Raw genomic sequence first — 22,856 nt, 5'->3', positions numbered from 1 at the left:
ATTTTATGAGAAGAACATCGACGGTAAAATAAGATTAGATTGCGACATGCAATTCCAAAGACCACCACAGTTTGTTCTGCATCATCAAAATCATCTAAAATCGTACACACGAAACATACCTATCCAATTCGGCCGCATTCTGTTGCGTTCCCTTCTTAATCCATTGGAATTCTGGCACCGGTTTGCCGGTTGCATTGCACATCACCGAAAACGATTGGCCCTCAACGGCATCCATCACCTGCGGCAGGCGCTGAACTTCGGGCATGATCTGCACCTCGACCCTTATCTCACGGTTCTTTAGCTCACCCGTCGACATCACGGCTGCACGGCACGTATACACACCATCATCCGCCTCGGTTATGTTTTTGATAAGCAAACCTCGATTTTCGATCACATACCGTCCGCTGGATTTAATCTGGATTGAGAAACGGACAAACGGAAATTCTTATGGTAAGAGCGAGAAGCAAGGTGGGACGTATGACAGAGGCACTGGTCTCGCAACTATGTCCACTGCAGCTTACCTGATCACCGTTTCGAAGCCAATCAACAGTTGCTGGTGGATTGGCGGTTACTTCGCAACGTACAATGTAGTCCGTACCCATCAGGGGGCGTTGGTCCGTGGGAGCATCCTTCCAAGTGATGGCAACTTTAGAAGAAAACAAACAATTGAAGAAGTTTAATCAACTGAATTAATCATATAAAATCTAAAAAAAAAGAGATTTCACGATAAGTTGGTCGACATTTACTTCGTACAAACCGATTATGCCCGGGATAAGGTAAAGAATAAGGAGGAAATGCTATTATTACTAATTATAAATAAATAAAAATTTACTTCGTACAATTTTTTTGTAGTATTAGCTAATTTGAAGTAAAGAAATTTAGTTTCTTTATACAACAGTTTCTAGAATGCAAAACAATTAACTGTTCTTGACGGTATCCAACGCTCAAGGATTAGAGGAAACATTCGTATTGATTCAATAATAAGGTAAAGCGAAGGTTGTTACGGCGTTCTCACTGCTTGACGGATTTGACGATGATGACAAGCACGCACGCCAAAAACCACTTACCGTAGGTTTCTACCACGACGGCCGCGTTCAGCTTTTCGGTGACCGAGTAGGAAGCAGCACAGTAGTACGTGCCAGCCATAGACTCCTGCAGCGAGTTGAAGATTAGTGCTAACGCCGTACCGCCCGCTATCGATTCCGTGTAGATCATCGGCGACGACTGACCCGCCCTGAAATGGCAGAGAAATTGAATTTGGCACAGACACTTCATTAGAACACACAATCCCCAATAGCAGGTTCGTTTGGTCATCGATCATGTTCGGTCATTTCGGTTAGCACGTATGAGATCTGACGCAGATGAAGTGTGAGTAGGGTGTGTGTGTGTGTGAATGTTGGATTGTAGTAGCTGGTGCAGAGAGACTCAAAATGAAGAACGGTGACAGAATTACGGTCGTTTGCTCGACTAGATGTATTACACCGTGAGCTTATACACTTCCTATCGATTGGCGTTAGATTGCTCGCGACAGAACACAACGGGATACGGCAAACATCCACTTCACACAAACAAACAAAGACACACAGTTACGGTGGCACTTTTCATCAGTTGATGAGCTAATCTACGTGACCGGTTGTCAAGGGGTTTGACTATCACAATCTTAAATCGGTGCAAGTCAGATTGACGATCTTCTTACTATCGGCAAACGGTCAGTTCAACGGTCAGTTCGTCGAACGAGCGGAAAGCAAACAAATCAAACGCTTCTAACTATGCAAATTTCCCTTGGCTTGCGGAGTTTCTATTACAGAAAATCGATAACCAGTATGTGGCGAAAGGGGCTACTTAAAGCGCTGGCTGTTGCACTCGGAAATTGCTTGCATACGTCGTAAAATTGAAAACTTTGCATAGTACTTGATATGAGAGAATACTGCATCGCGAGATTCGATTCTCCAAACAATAGTGATGCTTGGTACGCATTTCCACAGTCCACAGTCAGCAAAATTGGAACATGTTGTACTCCTCGATTCTTGTCCTTCATCTTCATGTAATATCTTGATTGATGATCTAACCCTTCATCCTGGGTTTCAAAAACCAAGTTAGAAAAGTACTGTGATAGAATCCTCAATGTAAAGTGAGTTGAAAGGGATATTACTTCCTAGAAAACCAGTATCAGCTCAACTATACTACCATTGTTACCAAGCTGTCGTATCAAAAATTAACTTCTTGAGTTTATGAAACAATGCAAATTTGCCGAATGAACATCAGGCTGGGACAACATCTACTCTATGGCCAAATGTCTGAATGTGTATTTTACGTTTAGAGCTGTTGGAAACGATGAAATTCTGTACCGTCAACTTCATACAGTTGTTGTATTTAGCGACAACGTTGCAGTTCCAACAGGTCAACTGCACTACGAGTGCACGACGAGTGCTCCGAATGGGTTGCGCACTGCTACGATAAAATGCAATCGAATTTGAGCATTTTGTGAATGAGCAACGACCATCGGGGTTCAGGGAATCGGTCGTTCGTTTGCCGCCAACATTGCTGGACGACCGATTTCAAACAGCATAAGAGAAACACACGAGCCCTGCTCCATCGGTCGGTCTTGGGCGGTGGACGAAAATTAGTTAGCAGGGAATTTTGTGCGAGATGAGTTTCGTACTAAATTAGGTTTACTCTCGGGGTGTGCAATACTGTGGTTGAATAATACCTTACGCTCAAAAGCCACACACGTTATATACAATGCGAAGTTATAATTAAGTTTGTGAACAGGAGCTCAGAGTTACACACTTGCACATATGCATCAGATAGCCTTTTTCTATTGTGCACAATATGCCATAGGAAACTTTGGCGCCACACGAGAGCTAAGCACACTGCAGAGCATATATACACGTATATATGGGCAATGAGGAAGGAAAACTACAACAAAAATCACATTACGCCATGTGACAACGATTAGAGGCGAGTATACACAGCGTTGCGAAAGTGCGTTTGCTACAGCAAAACAGTACTTTAGTTCAAACATTATTAGAAAGCAAAATTTAATTGAGAATGGGATCAACCGAAATGACGGAATTAATTAATGCTCACGACGATGTGTTTTTGCGTGTGAAGTTTGCGTCTACAAACAGCCAGTGGGATGGTTGACGATGATATTAAACGCTACTTGCCCTTTATTCGATATAGGAAAATTATACACAAAAAAAAGGAGATGCACAGAGTGATGTTGAAGAAGAGAAATATGCTGGTTGTTAAGGGGGAAAAGTAAAATAAAAACGGAACTCAAACCAACTAAAATGCATGGAAGAGAAAACAGCAACAGGGTTCGACCATTCCTAGCTATGGAAAAACGTGGACTTACTTCGTTCGAAGCTTACGACCTTTCGAATCGTACAGAGGAGAGTAATAGTTCATCCTACACCGGAAATAAATCATTAAGAAAAACAAAAGTTAAACCAAAAGCATGAGATGGCAAGTCGAGAAGTAAGAAAAGGCAGGCAATCGAAAAATTCATAAAATACTGGGGAGATTCGTCTTATTGGGTAAGCTGGGGGGATAACTTCACTAAATAGGTAGTACTTGATAAATTAATTCTATTAATCGAAATAGCAATTTATCTACGAAATCTACGCCGAGGGATAGAAATGTTAAATTTGTAAAAAAATATAGTCTCTAGAAATACCTTCCATAGTTTGTCTAAACCACTTGGTCTCATAAACCAACCCATTAGTTGTACCAGTAAGCAAATTAAGAATGTGTTATTGTGAGAGTCAAATCTTTTCAGTATTTAAAAAAATAACGACTCCAGAACGGTAATCCTCTTTAACGAATGGCTTAAGTTTGACACTGTAACCCCTCCAACTAGACAAAACACAGAAACTAGTTTTCACTTCAAGAAGGACGTCATACCACTGTTGCGCAGCTTCTACCCACAGTGGCCAACAAGAACCATCTACAAATATGAGCTCCACTTTTGCTACTTACGGTTTCGGTAGGATGGTCATGTTGCGGTTGTCGTTCCATCTGAGATCTGAGATGAGATTAGTGTCCGGTACTTCCGGTCGGCAGGTCAGCAACAGCGAGTGTCCGACTGGTTTACGCTGTATGGAAGATGCGGGCAGGATTTTCAACCTCGGTTGGTTCTGTCCTTGAGAAGGTGCCACTCCTGTGGAAAGTAACACGAAAGGTAAATTATTTCTCAGTGTGTATAAGAATAAAGCTAGATTTTTCTCTCTGAAAGCTAAATTATTTAGATGTACGAAGGGTATACACATGGACTTATCAAAGATTGTATTCAATTAGCGCTTCGAATATTCGAAATTTCCCCCTATAAAGCAGAGGATCAAATCAACGAGTCCCTACATCCAACGAGGTTCTCTTCCGAGAAGATTTCAAAAGGATGACCGAAATAATAAAGTTAAGCAATGGAAGGCTTTATCAATTCGTCTACAGAACGAAAAACAGAATTATGATTCAGCACGTGCGTTGCAGAGCATATTGTCATTACTTTTACTCACCTGCCCTGCATCGGAAAATGTGAGGTTCACGTCATTTCGAGCCCTTCAAACGTACACAAGGATCTAAAGTCGGATCTAATACACTTGCACCGAGAGATTTTCGCAGTAAAGTCTTAAATAATGATGCTTGGTAGTAACATTTCAACACACATGCAATATGGTTGATGATTTTATGCAGTGTTAGGTTTATGACGCCCCTCCACTGTGAAATGCTTTCAGTTTCCATCTGTTTGTTCGACTTTGTACTTCGGCTGCTGATGCTCTTTTTTTTCAAAACGTCGGAATGTCTTTGCCATAGGGCGAACACCGGTGAGTACGGTCCGGTGCCTGGTGTACGGGAACGTGTTTAGCAACTAATCCTCTCTGTCTTTCGGTAAGCAAATGCATCACTAGAAACGGGATGCAAATTCTTAGTATTTCGCATAGTGCTTAGGCATTTCGTATGGTACAAAGCTGACGGTGTTTGCAGCTTTTGCAAAGGAACAACGCGTACAACTACAAATAACGTGTTTGAAATAAAAAAAAATCCCTATCATCACACATCATCTCAACTTATATGTAACAAGTTATACTTTTGTAAATTTACTTCTTACATTAAATAATCAATTCTTAAGATCATTGTGTTTAAATCAAATTTTTGAACTTAAAACACTCTAAAAATTATATCCAAAGTCTATTAGATCTTCTTCTTCCTGGCTTAACTACTCGCCGGTCATTCAATGGCTTACTAGACTATCTGATACGACGTAGTTACGTTTGCAGTCACGGGCGAAATTTGGCAAAACCATCATCTAGTCGAAAAGTTTCTCAAGTTTAGCATCAGTTAATTTCGCTTTGATGGTATTTTTTCCCGAAAAAGTTCCAAAGCCGACAACGTTCCCTCATCGGGGGAGCAACACCATACGAAAATAGCTGCACCATACCATATTGCACATTCCACCGTAACGGCAGACCACTTTATAGATGACACATCGGTGGTTCCGTTAAGCACCGAACGTTATTTACACTGCGCATTCACTATGCGCTAAAATTGTGCCCTGTAAAAAAGTAATAAAGTTGCGAATTGGATCACTCTTCCGGGTGTATTGGCACAGCACAGGATGATTTTGGTCTCCTGGTTACTTTCATGCTGTCTTGTCTCGAAATGACGTAATGATAAAACCATTTGTTGCCCATAGCTTAATCGTTGCAGCTGCAGAAAATTGTCTCACTTTAGCTTGCCTAGTAAGATGCATTACATGGCATCGCTGGCATCGCCGGTGTGGCCAGTACTGCATGAGGGGGTGTTTTGAAGCAACAGCATATGCTGAAATAAGTATTTCTTAACCGAGCGCTACATACTAGCGGTTCAGCATAAAAATCTAGCGATCGTTCGTGTTTCTTCTAGCTTGTATCCGCTCCACCAGTTCAAGCTTGTATAAATTTACAGCCAAGGTAGGCAAGTGTGGTAGTGAAATTTATGGTTTTCCATAAAATCTTGGTAGCGTATGTGGACGAATTGTTGGGGGCTCTGCGTGACAAATACGGCAGACGCCACAGCAGCAGTTTGTAATCGTTAATCGGCGATTTACCATCGGAGGATTTATTTTACGACGATTTGGACGCTTGGTTTTTCCCGAGGGATGTATTAAGTGACAATTAAATGTGATTTTACGAACCAACATTATGCGGGGAACAATTTATATATTCATTTTTTTTACGTTCCATTGGTTTATTTCCATTGGCTTTATTATTTAGAAATTTGGAACGACCCCGGCGACAACTATTACGAGCGTTAATCACATTTTGAAACATTATTAAACTTGAATGGTTTTATCGTTTATTTTTTAAAGATAAACAACATTTCGTAGCAAAATTGTAAAGCTAATCAATATATTGTGTACGCCAAAAAAACGTAATCTCGCCTGTGCTGCTGCCTTATGATTTTTTACACTCTTCAATGGCCCGTTTTTTCTCGTGACGGTGCTGACATTAGAGCTGGCAAAAACTATTCATATAACGTAACATCTCATCTTGCGATTGGTTTACAACCACCATTCCCCCGGGCATCAGTGAAATGTCATATGCGACCACTGAACCGTACATAGATTATGAATAGCTAAACACTATGCGACAACCGTGTGACGCCAGCAGCCTTGCATGCGTTGCACACTCACCAAGAAGTACGTCACTACGCTGGGCGACTTTTCCTAAATGTTCCATCAAAATGAACATAACGCAAGCAACATCGGTAGCGTTCCTCTCCTGTTGGCGGCGGCCCAATCATCACAGGGGTGCCCTTTTTTTGTGTGTGCGTGGTTGATTTATAAATCACATTTCTAGCGAGCACCAGGAAAAAAAAACTCTTTTTTTACTGCTCACCATCACCACGGATGTATGAAAAGACAGTCAAAAATCAGTGACGGGGAAGTTGGAGCACCTGCAGCAGCGCACTGTCGTACATTCATGATTGTCATCCTGGTGTAGTAGTAACCCAGCCCCACGCAAAAAAAGGAGTAGCAAAACTGCATCAAATTATCTTTCGCTCTTGTGTTTTACCTTGGTGTGCAATGTATGAATTCGTTTCTTTTTTCTCATCGCGTCTAGGAAGCTTACGTTCATGGATGAAAAGCAACTAAAGCTAGAACCGGACGCAATTGAAAAGAAATCCAACCATGGACCGGAGGGATCCAACCGTGCTCCACATTCGCTTCTAAATCCTCCACGCCATGTCTTATGCCATGTAGAGAACGTTTTCAACAATGTCAAGCTACGAAAAGGATCGGAAGCAGAGAGCTAGTGAATGGATGTGACTTTCGGAGCATTGTGCTCTTCTGTGCAGTGAACCAGCTAAGCCGCTTGTGTTGTACCGCACGGATTGTTTTATTGTAAATCATTCAAGCGAATGTGAAACCTTATTGACATTTGTCCATTTGTGCAACATTCTGGATAAAAAGAAATGACATGTGTAAAATTAAATTTTAACCAAATGTTACACTCCGCAGCGAGCGAAATGGTGATAACTGATTGTTGGTGTACACGTGACTGGAATGAGGAAAGAAATTGAAAAAAAAAAGATCCTGAACGTACTTGTGATCTGAGCGATCAATCAAGCTTTCGATCGATTGCAATAAGCAGGAAAGCTTGGTCAGTTTACATTCACAAAAGCACGAGATGGTACAGGATTATCGAAGATTCTTAAAAAAAAAGAGCACAACACAGCACACAGACGACGAAAAAAAAAATGGCCACACCCGAACATGCCGCACCAGCATTGTTGTGCAGTAACGAAAAAGTTTACGAATGAAGCGAGTGTATTAATTTTGATGTTGATCGATGACGGGTAATAATGATGGATTTGTTGCTTCCGATTCGTTCGCAAAATGCTTTGCACCAAACGATTGCAGGATTATGTTGGTTATCTCGGAGCAAAACAAAATAAAACAAAAAAGACAACCCACGATCGAAGTAGAGAACAGGAAACGGTGCACAGCATTCAAACCTCCCCCGGAAAGCTCTTCTTTAATGGTGCTGACATATTACGGGACATTATTTCATACCTCAGTAAATCCTGAGCGAGGTTGCATTTTATATCAAGTGACAGCTCCAAACCTTCGTTTAGCAGGGAGACAATCTGACAGCCGCACGACAAAGAGAGATAAACAAGATATAAATGGAAAACGCTTGCGTGGAAAGACTCAAAATCTTTTGAGCATCAATTCATCGTGAAATAGCACAATTCGAATGTGTCCGGATACATTCGGATGATATTTTATCATTGTTAGTTTCTCTGTACGGTAAAGGGCAATTTTCTATTTTCAAATCTACAGTACTGGACAAAATAATTCATACGCTTTAACTATTCTTTCCACAAGCTCAATATTTCCTTCAACGTAATAGTTACAACAATGCTATCTTCAGGAAAGTTGTTGCCCTATTATCAGGCAATAATGTTGTAGAAGTGAAGTTATTAGAATAACGCATGACTTTCTAAATATATGCTATCTTTCAGGAAAGGATAAGGATCGGCATGGACAAAATAAATCATACACCAGATTTCTTATTCACAAGTTATGCTTATATTAAATATTCACCAAACTTCCGACTCCAGAACACGCAAACGATCCCCAAACCATGATGTTTCCCCCCCCCCCCCCCCTCCATGCTTTACCGTCTTCTGGATGTATAGTTCCTTAAGGGCGTCATCGGATCTGCGCCATACCCTGGATCGACGTTTTTGTCTAAACAGCTCATACTTGCTCTCATCGCTCCATAAAACGTTATTCCAAAAGACTATGGACATCCCGGCGTACTTTTTGGCAAATTCCAATCGCTTCCGTTTGTTTTGCACGCTTATGAAAGGGCGCTTCGATGCCAAACAACTTTTCAAACCACTCTCGTTGAGGCGCCGGCGAACGGAACGGCGATCGACATCCAGATTCATCGTTTCCTTAATTTCCCTGCAAGGCAACTTAGGGTTTTGCTTCGCCATCTGAATTATTTTCGCATCATCACGACTCATCGTTACGCGATGACGTCTTTGTCCAGATAAGTAGCGCACAATTCCAAAGGTTTCGTGTTTTTCTTCCAGATATGCTGCACAGCTCTTATAGAAATCGAATACTTTTCAGTAATTTTAAGGAAAGCAATTCTTTTTCTGCGATCGTATGTAACCAGAGTTCTTACATCGAGTGAAATTTGTTTTCCTGACATTTTACACTTTTCATATGACGCAATATTTCGATCCACTAGCTCGTTCAGTAATAGAACTATCAAATAAGCCACTAGTTTTACAGTGCTAGTTTAACAGGCTGCTGCTAGTTTTACAGTGCTGTCAGAACGTTAATTAATTATCACGGCAAGAAAAAATGTTTTTTTAAGTGTATGATTTATTTTGTCCATGCTTAAAAACCAACTGTTGGCTATAACAACTTCTTTTATGCATATAAAGCTATTTTTAATTTTTTTCTCTGCAATACTTAAAACTTTTTTGAAAATACTATAATTCTTCCGGATAAATCATGGTTTTTATCTGAAAAATAAAGAAAATACTCCTCAAAGAGCATTTTTACTTTGCGCGTATGATTTATTTTGTCCTATACTGTATACCGGGAGGGCTTACTGTAAACAAATAAAACTACAAACACTTTAATGTGAATTTACATACAACACACAGCAACGCACAGATGGCTACGAGGCGCCAGTTTTCACCACATAATAAATCACTGCGAAACAATTAGTTGCACTGAATTACTCATTAAAGTGTCTTAGTTTCAAATTTATTTATCGCTAACATAAGCTGCTGCTGCAGCACACGCTGTTACAGTTTACAGAAAATCTGTCGTAAATCACGTATTTAAAACCTTAATGATAGGAACCGTTTTATTGATGAGATTAGGTACGTATGTTGTGTGAAATTTGGAATTTATTTTTGGGATTTTTATAGGTAAATGGACCTACCAGTTGTTGCCTATATTAAGCATGCTTCCTGTTATTACAAAAATAACATTTAAACAACCTATTTACCTTATCGTAGACGATGGGTTTAGAGTTATTGTCTTAAGAAATTGATTACGTCTGACGAATGTGTTCTCACGATGAAATCGAAAATCAATTATAGGACTTTACCCGCCCCGTCCGCACGCGCGATTTTAATCAAATTCTGTTGTTCTAAAGTGATGTGCTGTTTAAATTGCTTTTGCAACCCAAGCACAATATCTCACAGAATCAATCATGGTATCAATTAAACACACGCAAATGATTAATGGCAAAATTAGGCAGGAACTGAAGTTAACTTTCCAACAAGAACGATGGCTACGATGTGCCACTTGGCTCCAATCTGCCTAATAATGTGTCTGCATTGCGGATTTAATAGTGAATAAAATATCAATTACCCGTGAAGCTCTAGTCGATAGTCGAGAATCGAAGATAAACAGCGAATGGAGATTTGCAAATGAAGTAAGCAAACTCGGATTTTGAATGAATGAATTTCGGTGTGTTGGACCGTACGAACGATTATCTTTCACAACACTACCGAGAAGAAACAGACTGTACTCGGCTGATGCCTTCCAGAACCTTCACGGTAGCACATTACCACAACGTTGTCGTTAAATCAAGTGGAATCGGAACAATGATTGCAATCACACAGTTCCAACCGGCCCAACAACCTGTCGAACTAAAACACACGTTATTTGCTTGCCTTGTTGTACTGTTGTCGTGTGCAAGGTGCATACCAACTGCATTCAAGGGTTCCACCATACGAGTTGTTTCCAATTTCTGAGCCTTCTTTTTCGTGCAAGGTGTGGAAAATTGGATTGCGTAAGAGGACACACACACACACACACACACACACACTTGGCATAGCTCGGAATACCGAGTCGTGCTTGGTCATGCGGTAGTACTACAAGAACCAGCATACTCCTATGTACTTCCCCCATTTGACAGGGTGGGTTCTTCTCCGTTGTCCGGTAGATTTCATGTAGGATTAGAGAAACAATTTTTGTGCCGATGTGTACGTGTACAAACGAGCCAGCAATGAGCTTTTATCGTCATAAAGAAGGTGCTTAGGAATGGTCGTTCGAACCGGCATGGCAGCAGCTCGGAACGTTTTTGTTTCGTTGACTCAATTTCCTATAACCACGTCCACCGTATCCATTGATCCCTTGGCACCAGCCACACAACATCATCAAAGTGCTTGGCAAACGGCAGTATGTGTGCGTGTGTACCGCTTTCTTCGGAGTTATTTTCTGAGATTCACCGAGCTCAACGACCGATAATGCGGGAAATCTTTTTATCGAGGACGCGCCTCGTACCCGGGCGACGTGGTTGTGCATCCTTCCGGACTAATGAACATGCTCAAAGCGTAAGTATGGTCGTTTCGAACGATCGGATCTCATCGACCGAGGATGTTCGCCGTCGTATAATAAGTGATCAGGAAGAGCATACGTTGAACGATTGAAGGTGATAGGAGCCAGGTTTAGGTTGGCTATTTATTTTCAGGATTAAAGCATTATGTCGAGGAATAGTGTAATGAATTAGCGCATTTCAGGTATCGTTTATGTGTCACGATTGCAGGGCCAAACACTCATAGTAGTCGTATAACACTTTATGCAAAGGAGATATGGGTGGTTTTAGTTCACCATTCACCGGAGGACTATAAAAATAATAAGCCATTTGACCACCTCGATACACTAGAAGAAGTACATGGTACGTCCAAAGCAAAGGATTGAATGAGTTATTTATCGTTCAAGAGTTTTGCATTAATTGTCTTCTGGGTCTATGAATTGAACAGTAGCTAAAGATCGAAACAATCGATCAGTGACCACCTCATAAATTTCCTTCCAAACGGAATCCCCAAAGCCTAAACAGATACTTGTCCGCCCAGCAAACGGACATCCGGGTGATGATAATACCACTAATGATAACTCAATTGCTGACTGTTTTTGCAATATCATTTTCGTTTTGCATGCACAGACCCGTGCTGTTCGACCATTTGCTCTCGTTTGCAGCCATCGTTTCTTATCGGCCACAGCATTTGGTATGAATCGTCAGGCGGAATCATTACGGTATCCCGATTTTCCACCATCGCCAAAAAGCTATTTTGACGGGCAGACGACTAGAAAGAGGGGTAGTGGTACTACGCAACCTCGATCTATCGCTAGGCTCCCTCCCCCATTCTATTTTGGTACTTTTCATTTGCCATCATCTGCCAGCGAAGACATATTTGATGGTCGTTTCGTTCGTTTGCTGCACGATGGATAGTATTTATCGGGCTTCTTACCAGTACCGCGTGGAGGAACACACAGCGTAGCGAGAGAGAGAGAGGAAGTGAGATAGGGATCCGAAATGTGAGCGATTGATGGACGAACCTTTCCGTTTTGCTGCTAGGCAGAGGGCCTAGGAGAAAGATTGACGGTTCCAGTGGGAATTTCGGGGTCTATCTCACTTCATTCTTCGACCAGCGGATGGAAGTAGATGCAGGAGAAAGTTAATTTCATTGCAACGGACAGCAGCGCGGCTGGTCGCTGGGAGCAGCTAGGGCTCAAAGCCAAGAAATCGACCAAACCCCAACGAATGAAGATGATGCTGAATTACCGGTACAAACGAAACGTTTGCGCTATTTCAGTGAATAGACGAGACGATTTTCCCATGCCTGATTTCCGTGTTTCATCAAGATTTCTGGCGGTAATGGGATGGAACGTAAAGAACAGGAAAAAAGGTGAAACGTATTACTCTGCCTTCGTGAGGTCACACCAACTGGTCTCACTGGAGAGCAAACTGCCTCACTACATGGTAGGGGTGATGAGCAGAGACGGGAGTTGCGGATCCGAGTGCCTTTGGTGGAATATTTGAGGTGAAGAATTTAGACGAAACGCCGTGACAGAATATTTGAAGTCTCGGTGGTATGATACGTGGAAAGCGGTGGATACTCTCTTACTGGCCCGATGCGGGTGATGACGACCATCTAGCAGCCATTGAGTACCGATGGAACAGATGCTAACGTTGATGGTTATCAATTTGGGAACGGCGAAAATCGTGAACCCGGGAAATGGCTGTCATGGAATTTAGAATGTTCACTGGAAAATGTTTAGCTACGCCGATAGGCCGAGGTTGATGTCGCATGACTTTAAATGTAGATTTTAGATCTACATTTAATTTTATCAAAAAGGACAGATGATGACTGGAAAGAACTCATTACAGCTTCAAACCTGTAATGCACAGGTTTGTACAACTTGAACAAAGAGAATCATGAATTGTATGTGGACTCTACAATTTCATGGTTTGTTTAATAGAAAACTTTGAACAAAAAGTACTGTCAAATTAAAGCATGGAAAATGTTGACCAACCACTGAATGACGTTAGCAAAACCCTTGTCATCACAGTAGATTTATTCGAACGGATGTCCCGTCAGACACACTGCACCATAAAAACGTGGCTTGAAGAATAGAAAAATCATGATTAATTTTTTTGTTCTTCTCAAAAGCTCCACAAAAGAAATTTTCTTTTCCACACTGGTTAAGGGCGCGCTTAAGGACCTTTTTTTTTAATCTCCAAGTGCCACTCGAACTTGAGAAAGGTTACGAATGTACGAACAATGAAATCAGTTCCTGCGTTCGATCTGATGTTCCTTTATTATCTTCTTTGTGTTTCAGGTTTCTTGTCATCTAGTTTGGATTCTTGCAGTTTCTCAAATTATGAATAATACTTTCGTCGCTGACTTAAGCAAAAATTCGCCAATCTAAAGAAAGGCGCCATCTTTAGTTGAGGCTTTCTTTCTGCGAGGACACCATCCGAAGAGATAAATGAAGGTCAATATGACAATACTATGAAGTGGTAAAAAATTAAACAAATACATATAGAGTTAACAATTATTACAAGTAGATCGTTAAGATAATATATGGTTTAGCGGGACAGCCTTTGTGAAGCGAATAATGCATTCTGTAACGAAATTAATATTTAATTCAACAACCACAGCAGGTCTTTTGCGTGTAATAAGAAAAATTTTCACTGCAAAGCTGTGCGCTCGTCATAGGACATGAAATTGGATTTAATTCTTCCCATATAGCTACTTCCAGAGGGTAGTTAAATTCACTACAAAACGTGAGAACCTCTCACGATACGCTAATACGCTAAGAAATAAATAAAAAGGCTAGCTGCTAATTAGCGAAATGTCTTGTAAACAGTAAGAACGGTTGATAATAATTATTTATGTTCTGTATAAGATCACGTGAGATCCAAAGCAGAATTTTCATAGAAAAATTACCTAAGTTGTTTACTAATTATGAGAAAAGGAATATTAAGAAAATAATAGAAAAATCAACCATTTAAATTATGCAAAAATTCAGCGTAAAACGGGCTGAAAAGACGACGCTGGCTGAGCCATAAAACATAAACACATAAACATAAATAAATCAATTACTTTAAGATTGCAATTTCAGTTTATAAAGAACGCAGCAGCATCGTAGCTTGTTATTTCTTCGATATTTTAATAAAACCTTGCTGGTCATATTGGAAGAACACAACTCGGTTCTCCCTGCTGCGCTATTAACGATATTAATTAGACACTCCTGAAGTGGGCCCACGCAAGACAATACAAATAGAAACGAGGCATGTTCAATTGGATGGTGTAATAAATATCGCGGCATTTCCCAACGGCAGGTCGTTGGAATTGGTTCGTATGTATGTAGTCTCAATTTCATTGCATAGTTCTCTTTCATCCTACCCCGTTGACGCTATTTATTATTTTACTTGCTCTCACACACACACACACACACACACACACACACACACACACACACACACACACATCCAAACGTGCCAGCAGCATCGCTCAAAGGGCGCTCTCAAGGCGGATGTCGGATGGATGCTGTCGATTGGCATCGGTTGCCATTTAGCCCGGGATAAAAGCACCGTAATTTGACACCGAACACATCTCGTCGAGAGAACGGAGCCCTTTGTTGGGTGTTGGGTTCAAGTTTTCCCGCACACTTTGGGATAGATTTTCAGCACCTTGGAGGCACAGTGTAGCTGTCTATCCTATCTTCAACAATATGCCTGCGGTTTTGCCATCAGGCGAAAGCGTACCGCCGTGGAGATGCAGCACACGAGGGTGGTATTGTTGAGACGCTCACAGCAGGGAAGGTGCACACAAAATTTAGAACCTATATTAAGACAACATTAATGAAAATATATCGCCCACCGTGCATCATCTATCTCACAGGATGTAAAACATCCAAACTTCCCTAAGGAGAACAACAACCAAAGCGGATAAATCAATCGTCTTCAATCGGAAAGTCGTAACAAAAGATACACACACACACACACGCAATGCAACCGAAAATTGTTGTTAGATAAAATTAAAAACGAAAAACGAGCATTTGCTTCGTAGGCCGGTCGCTTTCAAGGGCAACTGGGTTCTCTCTCTCTCGTTCATTTGCCCCCAAAAGTACAACAAATGAAGCCATAATGATACGATTCAGTTTCCTTGCTTTTGCTTTTCCACTCAAGCGCTTTCGGCTCGTTCGACAACACACAGTAGCACTCAGACCCCATTTCAGATACCAAGGAGCTCTATGGCTAGAGGGGCAATGAGTGAGATGTTATCGATACCGAATGGGAGGAAAATCAGGCTTCTGCAACTGGCCCCTGGGGGGGGGGGGGGGGGGGGGGGGTGTCAAAGCACTGTGCAGCACACTGCGCGTCTTAAGATAGACAGATATATGTGTTGTTGGGTAGCGATCCCTCTCCTGCTGCACATTCCAGACTGATACACCAATTTGGAGAAGCCGGTCGGCTATGCATTGCGATCTCTACAAAGAGGCTCTTTCTTTGCATTTGAATTTGGTTCCGCTTTCCATTCTCACTGCTTAAAGGCATTCAACATATCCAGACCACTGGATCAAAGTAATTATGCTGGATAAGTGGATTAACATCATGCTTTTCGTAAGTGGGAATGTTTCTCTTGCAGCATCATGTCGCTGTTCAGATATATTCAGACAAAGTGCAGACTGAGATGAAGCGTCAGTTAAATTTAGTACGACCGTGGATCGTTTATGGCTAGGCTAAATGAACACCCTTCAAGATTGAACGTATGCTACAAGCAATCCTTTATCATAATGATTTCGAGCTAACTGATGTGGAGCAAATAGGAGTTATGATTTTCGCTTTTGTGCATATTCAAGCAAATCATTTTTCAATTAGATTCTAAAAACTAAAAGAAAATCTAAACCATCCACAGTCTTATTGCTTCAAAAGCACTCACATTTGCTGAAGAAAGGTATTTCAGTTTCATAACTATTTTGATTCCGTTTAGCGTTAAGAACTAAAAAAAAACGCACACACACACACAGTGAATTAGCGTATGATCAAACCATGGGGCACATATGTTTCAAATCCCCCCCCCCCCCTCTATCCGTGGGAACTCACAAGAACCAGCTGCATCGCATACTATTGGCCAATTTGAATGGGGAATGAAAGAAATGCTCCAGGGATCATCATGTGCCTCTCTCTCAGTAGTGCACAAATAGTTGGATTGGTGGGTAGCAGCATTTGGATGAAGTTTATCATGGAAATATTCCTTTTTAGCATTCGATTCGGCTGCTTTTTTTCGACGCGAGCAAAAATAAAAAACGGACAAACGATCGAATAAGAGTCTTGAGTATCATTTTCTAAGCTGATCTCAACTTTGCCTTTCGCCGCCGATTCACATTTTTATTCACACAGATCTTTCGCACATTGGCAATTGCTATATGATATTTTCTTTGCGTTTGCCTTTTAGCACTCTTAGCTACTCCGTTTTACAGTTCCATCGTGGAGAGAGCATATTATTGAACACATATGTTGCTTCTCTGACTCTTTGCTAGAAAATTATAGAATATTGATTCGCGAGCACGGTTAGATCGTTATAAGGGAGAAAATCATATCAAGCGACTGTATCTTGTCCAATTATTTGCACACATATTGAATATCTCGCTACAGTTCGCTAAAGAAATGGAACAAAACGGGCTTATTCTAATAAAATGCAGCAATATCATGGTTCAACTGGTCCGTTTTTCCGTGTCCGTTTGGCACACACAAAATCATTACATTATTGTCAAAATAAAAAGTTTGACGAGCATAAAGTGTCTAGACAAATGTAGCTTTGTCAGAACGTTTATTTTATGCTTGTTTTAGGTGCAATAATTCTGCAAAAATGTTGTGTTATCTCTTGTTACTTCCTTCTCCTCTTGACTTTACTAGTTCATGCCGGCTTTCGCATTGTTTAACGTCAATCCAACAAGCTCACCACAAGAAACGACCATATGGGATTTGAGCTTCGGTAATACAGTGTCACGATTAGCGCAGTTATCGCCTCTACCACCAGACTGCTCTATAGTTTCGCAATTCATTTGCTGTATTGCTATTCTTGCTATACTGTTCACATCAACCACAGGCCAAATTGATAGAGAACAGCACATAAAACCCAAGAAAGGAATATGCATATTGGAGCAAGAACAAATAGCAAATTGTGAGCAAAAAAAAAAGGTAAACTAGAATGATTTTCGTAATCATCTCGATCTTGGGCGCTGTTAAATCGGTACCGGGTGTAGCAGCACACCATAGTTAAACAATCAAGAAAATCCATAGAATGTTCTTAGTGTTTTGCCTTTGGCGTTGACCGATGGGGCACGAGACTTATGCAGCGAGCATCTAACTAGTCGAGCAAAGCTCCACCACCACCGCGCGCCCTAACGATCGATCGCTGTCCCGGAGAAAGCTTAACGAAGTTCTCGCATTCGTGTGTCTGCATTTGCATCCCATTTCGAGTCCAGCTTTTAGTGCTGCCGTGGCGCAGATTGTGAATGTATATTTGGATTTTTATTCACTTATTCATAAATATTTCATGAACAGCAACGACAAACGGACGGACGGACGGACGTCAATATGAAATATTTATACCTTCAGCATATTGACTTCTTGGCACGTTGGTGTGGGTATAATGGGATGTTGTTTCTTTTTTTTTGCTTCTTCTTCTTCTCTCTTTTTGCGTGAATGTGCCCCACTCTTGGGTGATGCAAAAAGACCCTTTAATCTACGGATGGGGACGTTGCCACCAATAATTTGTAAAGAAAATTCATGACGAACGTATTTTCCTTTTTTAATGTTTTCAAACCACTCGCGTTTGTCGTTGTCGTCGTTTGTCGGCTTGAGATTGTAGCCGATTAAGAGGTCGTATATATTTTGGTCCATCGATCGTTTCGTTTATACATGAACGGCGAGAGTTTGAAACGAATGACGTGACAAGAAATGCAAATTTCGAAACGTGTAAATCAGCTGATAAAGGTGTTTGTATTACTGCACAATTCTCCCAAAGGTTTAGTTATGGATCGATCAACACAACACACAGCTTCGTGTACAGAAACTTTTCATTGACAGCTTATTTTAAGCTAAAGTGTGCTATAAATTTGAATTGTTAATGCGTACCGAAACGATTCTCTGTTAAATTCTGACCACAAAAGTCTAGTTTCGTGAATTTCGAACGATAAATATCTGTACGAATGTGTATGTTCTTCATTTTACCAGTAGCAATTATTTCATAGCAACTTATAAACTCACATTGTGAATGATGTTCTGCAGGTGTGGAATATGGTTTTACATCTGCACGAATGTACGGTGGACATTTGCTTCGTATGCTATGCGTACCTTTACAATCTCTCATACCGGTGCGAGGCGAGAACCAACACATCGTCTAGCCTCTGTAAGTTTCGCATTGGTTCTGTTAAATGAAGCAACATTCCGGCACCGTGCACATGCGGTACAATTTAAATCCCACATTCTGACCGCTGGAAAAAGGTTAAGACATAGAATATGGCACGTTAGGGGTATGGGGATGCAGTAACGACGCTGGTGGGAGCTTATCGGATGATTGTCTCGCGGTTGAACTCGTTCATAAATGATTCATCAGCCAATTGGCTAGACGGTTCTAGCGCACTTGTGGTTTGACCACAAATGAATTTGTCGTACAAGAAACGCAGGCATGTTTGCGCTACCTGAGAAGTTAATGACTGCACCACAATGAGAAATCTGGGGTGTATGGAGCCATAATTTTCATAATGTTGCCTCTTTAAAGTCAAACGTTTTGCTAGCCTGTTTTATGATATCGATCGTAGAACAACTCTAGAGCCATTTTTTGTCATTTTTGTTGCACACTTGATAATCGAAGTCGAAATTTTGCAACTTCAATGTCATAGCAGCCCATCATAAATGGTTTATGTATTTCCACTCTCACAACTTCTTGTCTCCGCAATCAATTCCACAATTCCCCTGAAGATAGCGGAAAACCTGCATCCAGAAACGATAAACATGGAAAACTTTGACCAACAAAACAAGGTCCAATGCGTAGTTTATCCCTCTTGGCGGAGAAATATCCACCCCGTCTGCATGTTCGGAGAATCTATGCCATCTCAAAACTCTCAGAATGACTCCCAAGACGATCGTTTCACGGACGGAACGACCCGCGACAATGATGACGATGGCGGTCTGGCGCACAACAAAAGCCCTTCATCGTTCATCGTCCAGACGTCTTTTCGTTTCACGCCTAGAAGCACGCAGCAGGTCCTCGCTACGATACTCACTTTTCAACACCTTCAGCACATTATCGAACGTACAAACCCTCGCTTCCGATCGTTTTCCACACCGCTGACAGCAGTGCAGAAGAAGTGGTGCAATGCCAGTGCGAACGCAACATAAACATAGCATAATAATAAAAAGTTAATTATCATACCATTTGTGCTCTATTCCCTTGGCGCAGTGAACGAAAAGATGTGTTCTAAGAGGGGTAAGAAGGTTGATTTGTATGGCTATGCGCCATGCGCAAGAGGGTTTAGCATTCGAATTTCTTCGCCCGTGGCACAGCTTTGCGACGTGTAAAGTGCAAATGAAATACCACAACAGTAAAGTAGAAATGGAAAATGTTTTGTATAGGTTTAACACGACTTCCGAAACACAGGCAAATGCTCGAATTGACAAATTGCTTAACAAATATTTTTCAACAAGACTCTTATAAAAATATTCAACTGTAATCAAAACATTGCGTTTTCGCTTAATGGAATGAAGCTTCCTCAGATTAACAGCACACTATTAAATAACTTTATAAGAAAAAAAAAGCTATTCAAATGCAACATGCAGTTTGAAAAACGAAACAATATTGCACCACCCTAGGAAGAAAACTGGCGCGCCACTCTTGATAAGTGATTTATGCTTTGTGTTTTCCAGCATCTTTTTTTTTTCTCCCCGGCGCGGTGAATCTTTACATCGCTGGCCAAACTATCCAATTATGAAATGCATTATTCTTGTCTTTCAAGAATGTTTGCCCTTTAGCATTCGCTCCCATTCCTTAATGGGTAGATTTAAGAATTCAAGCTCAAGAACAAAGAAATAGGGATGGATCTACGGATAGCCCGGGATGGCCAGCTCGGTAGTAGGTGGGGGTTATGAAATATATGAATTATGAGCACGACAGCACGCGATGCTGCATAGATGGGTTTTGACGAACAAAAACCTAGTCATCATTACTGTTTTGTCTTCAAGACTTTTAACGCTCGATAGTTTATTTGCTCGCTGGTGTGTGTATATAACTAGATTTTACGCTTCGCCTTTGAAGTGAGAAAATAAATGTGAAACAACACAGTAAAATGAAAGAGGAAAACACAGGCTTCCACCGTCTGTGACGGATTGAAAATAACATAAAAATAAATGATGCATTAAATTAACGCAAATTTTCAGGATTTTCTCTATCATTTTTAATCAAAATTGATGTTTTGGTTTTGTAAAACAAATAAGGTTAAAATTTGAATTCAAACTTAAGTTGTGAACACTTTTTTTCAGGCAACAAATCTTACAAAATAATGTAAGATAATGTTTGAGATGCGAAAAATTCATTCACCCAACGATGAATCGACAAATTACTATAAACGAAAGTGGTAAGCAAGACGTAAAACTTCACTCGACAAGGTCATCGCTGAAAAGACACGTTTCTGGGACGTGATTAAGATGGTAGGAAAATGTTTCAATTACTTTGCATTTTTGCTTTGGCTGGTATTCAGAAAAAAAAAACAGAAATCTTCTTAAACCAATCGCATGAAGATGAGCGTAAGAAAACTAGGCTAAAACCTCCCCAGAAAATAAAAAGTTGGTGGCCGGAATATGCCCAGGCCTGTCGTCATTTATCCGGGTTTAACAATCAACTAGGGAAGTGGGTTAGAATGAAACGCGAATGAACTGTACTTGGGAGCAGAGAACAAGGCTGTCAGTTTCAAATGATTGAACGATTCTCCACTCGCCGCCGCGGGTGAAAGACTCTGGAACGTTTACTATTTGGCTTGGCACATGTGGGTTAGTTTAGGGAGCATAAAACGACGGCTTTAACGGTTGTTGGATTATTTGTCACCAACCGAGGCGGTCAAGCTGCTGATTGCTAATAATCACCACTCAAAACGCTCACCAAACTAGTGTGGAAGTTTCTCTTCACTAAAACTGATAGTGAGATTGGCTGAAATCAATCATCATATTTTATCCTGCCAAGAATAGATTAAAAAAAAGAAACGATTTAACTTATCTCATGCCAGCAGCCACCAAATGACAAGTCCATAGGCGGATCTACCAATGAAACCAGTGTGACACGATTTAAGCGTTCCAATATTTGGCGTTTAGCCACACACCATCCCTCAAGTTGATTATTTTTGGGCGAAACTTTTGCTTCCCCGACACCGGAAACAGGAAATGTCATCGCATGTTCGTGCTTTCATCGCTCGTTAAATAGAGTGTGGTTTTCGCTTTCCACTCATTTTTTTCCCTTTTTCGCTCCCGTCAATTATAAACGTTACAGCTGTCATTCAAACGCAGCTTGTTTGAAAAGCGAATCTTTCGTAGCCACGAGGAGTGTATCGAATTGGGTTTGAAAATTGTACCACACTTTTGCACGTGACTGATTTTCTGATTGGTGTGTCTCAGTGCTGTGTGCTTACTATCAACATCAAGCTCGATCACACTGACTGTTGGCATACTAAAAATTAAGCCAATTTTACGTGAACGCGATCCACATTCCACTGTGTTGTGGTTAGGTTTTTCATAGCTGGCCGCATACATATATGCATGACATAGTGCACATTTTAATGGGCCAATGTTGGTGTTGGCCATGCTGATGAACATCGATGTTCATCGCCACACCACAACAATGCCGCGAAATGAAAGATGAGAGCAAGAATTTAATCTTTTTTTCTCCACTTTCCTGTCCTTTAGCCACCCTCCCCACACGTACAACATCCACCCACAGAAACGTATGAACGCAACTAAAGCGATATAAATGGAAGTTGATGCACTGGAAAAATTTAACCGATCAACCGGCTTTTGTATATCTCCGGCACGATCGACGATGTCCCGGGCTCGTCGACCGACGTAAAGGGTAAAAGGCAGGCAGCACAAGGAACACGGTTTGCCCCACACTTCATGGTGCGACCGCGACTGCATCATCATCGTTTATGAATGAATGAATGTGAGGCTATTATTTGTTTTAATTGAGTACGCGTCGGCACATTCGCGCTTCCTCGACAAGCATCATCTCCATCCGCCCAAGCACAAGAGTCATTTTCGTGCGAAAGTAATATTGCGTGAGCATGTGAGGATGTGGAAAGGGATGACACGGCATGTAAGAGTAGTCGAAGCAAAATTAATAAAATACACTACAAGCCACCCAGGATCGCCGTGCAATGTGATGTGTGGAACCATAAAATGAGCCCTCGTCAACCCATGTGCACAAAGGGGATGATTGTGTGTGTGTGTGTGCGGGCGGTTTTTCGCGTGCCTTTGAGTAATGTTCATCGC

General features: G+C 41.1%; 2 protein-coding genes across 7 annotated transcripts in view; both read right to left on the bottom strand.

Annotated features, from left to right (window-relative positions):
* Positions 1 to 22,856, bottom strand: part of LOC126557871 (ero1-like protein) — a 427,255-nt gene that overhangs the window by 210,192 nt on the left and 194,207 nt on the right. The gene's annotated exons all lie outside the window — the stretch shown is intronic.
* LOC126557010 (fasciclin-2) overlaps positions 1 to 22,856 on the bottom strand; it is a 51,629-nt gene that overhangs the window by 16,799 nt on the left and 11,974 nt on the right. For 3 of the 6 annotated variants that reach the window (XM_050212634.1, XM_050212635.1, XM_050212638.1), the window contains exons 2-6: positions 3,985 to 4,165; positions 3,362 to 3,415; positions 1,068 to 1,234; positions 522 to 646; positions 120 to 415 (exon numbers count right to left, since the gene is read on the bottom strand). In XM_050212634.1, coding sequence (XP_050068591.1) covers positions 120 to 415; positions 522 to 646; positions 1,068 to 1,234; positions 3,362 to 3,415; positions 3,985 to 4,165 — 823 coding nt within the window. The remainder of the gene's footprint in view (positions 1 to 119; positions 416 to 521; positions 647 to 1,067; positions 1,235 to 3,361; positions 3,416 to 3,984; positions 4,166 to 22,856) is intronic. The other 3 variants (XM_050212636.1, XM_050212637.1, XM_050212639.1) reach the window with 1 other exon arrangement.

This window comes from Anopheles maculipalpis, chromosome 2RL (genome assembly GCF_943734695.1).
Source record: "Anopheles maculipalpis chromosome 2RL, idAnoMacuDA_375_x, whole genome shotgun sequence".
NCBI classification, from domain to species: domain Eukaryota; kingdom Metazoa; phylum Arthropoda; class Insecta; order Diptera; family Culicidae; genus Anopheles; species Anopheles maculipalpis.
Note: the sequence above shows the minus strand (reverse complement) of the source record. Positions and strands in the feature narration are given on the sequence as shown.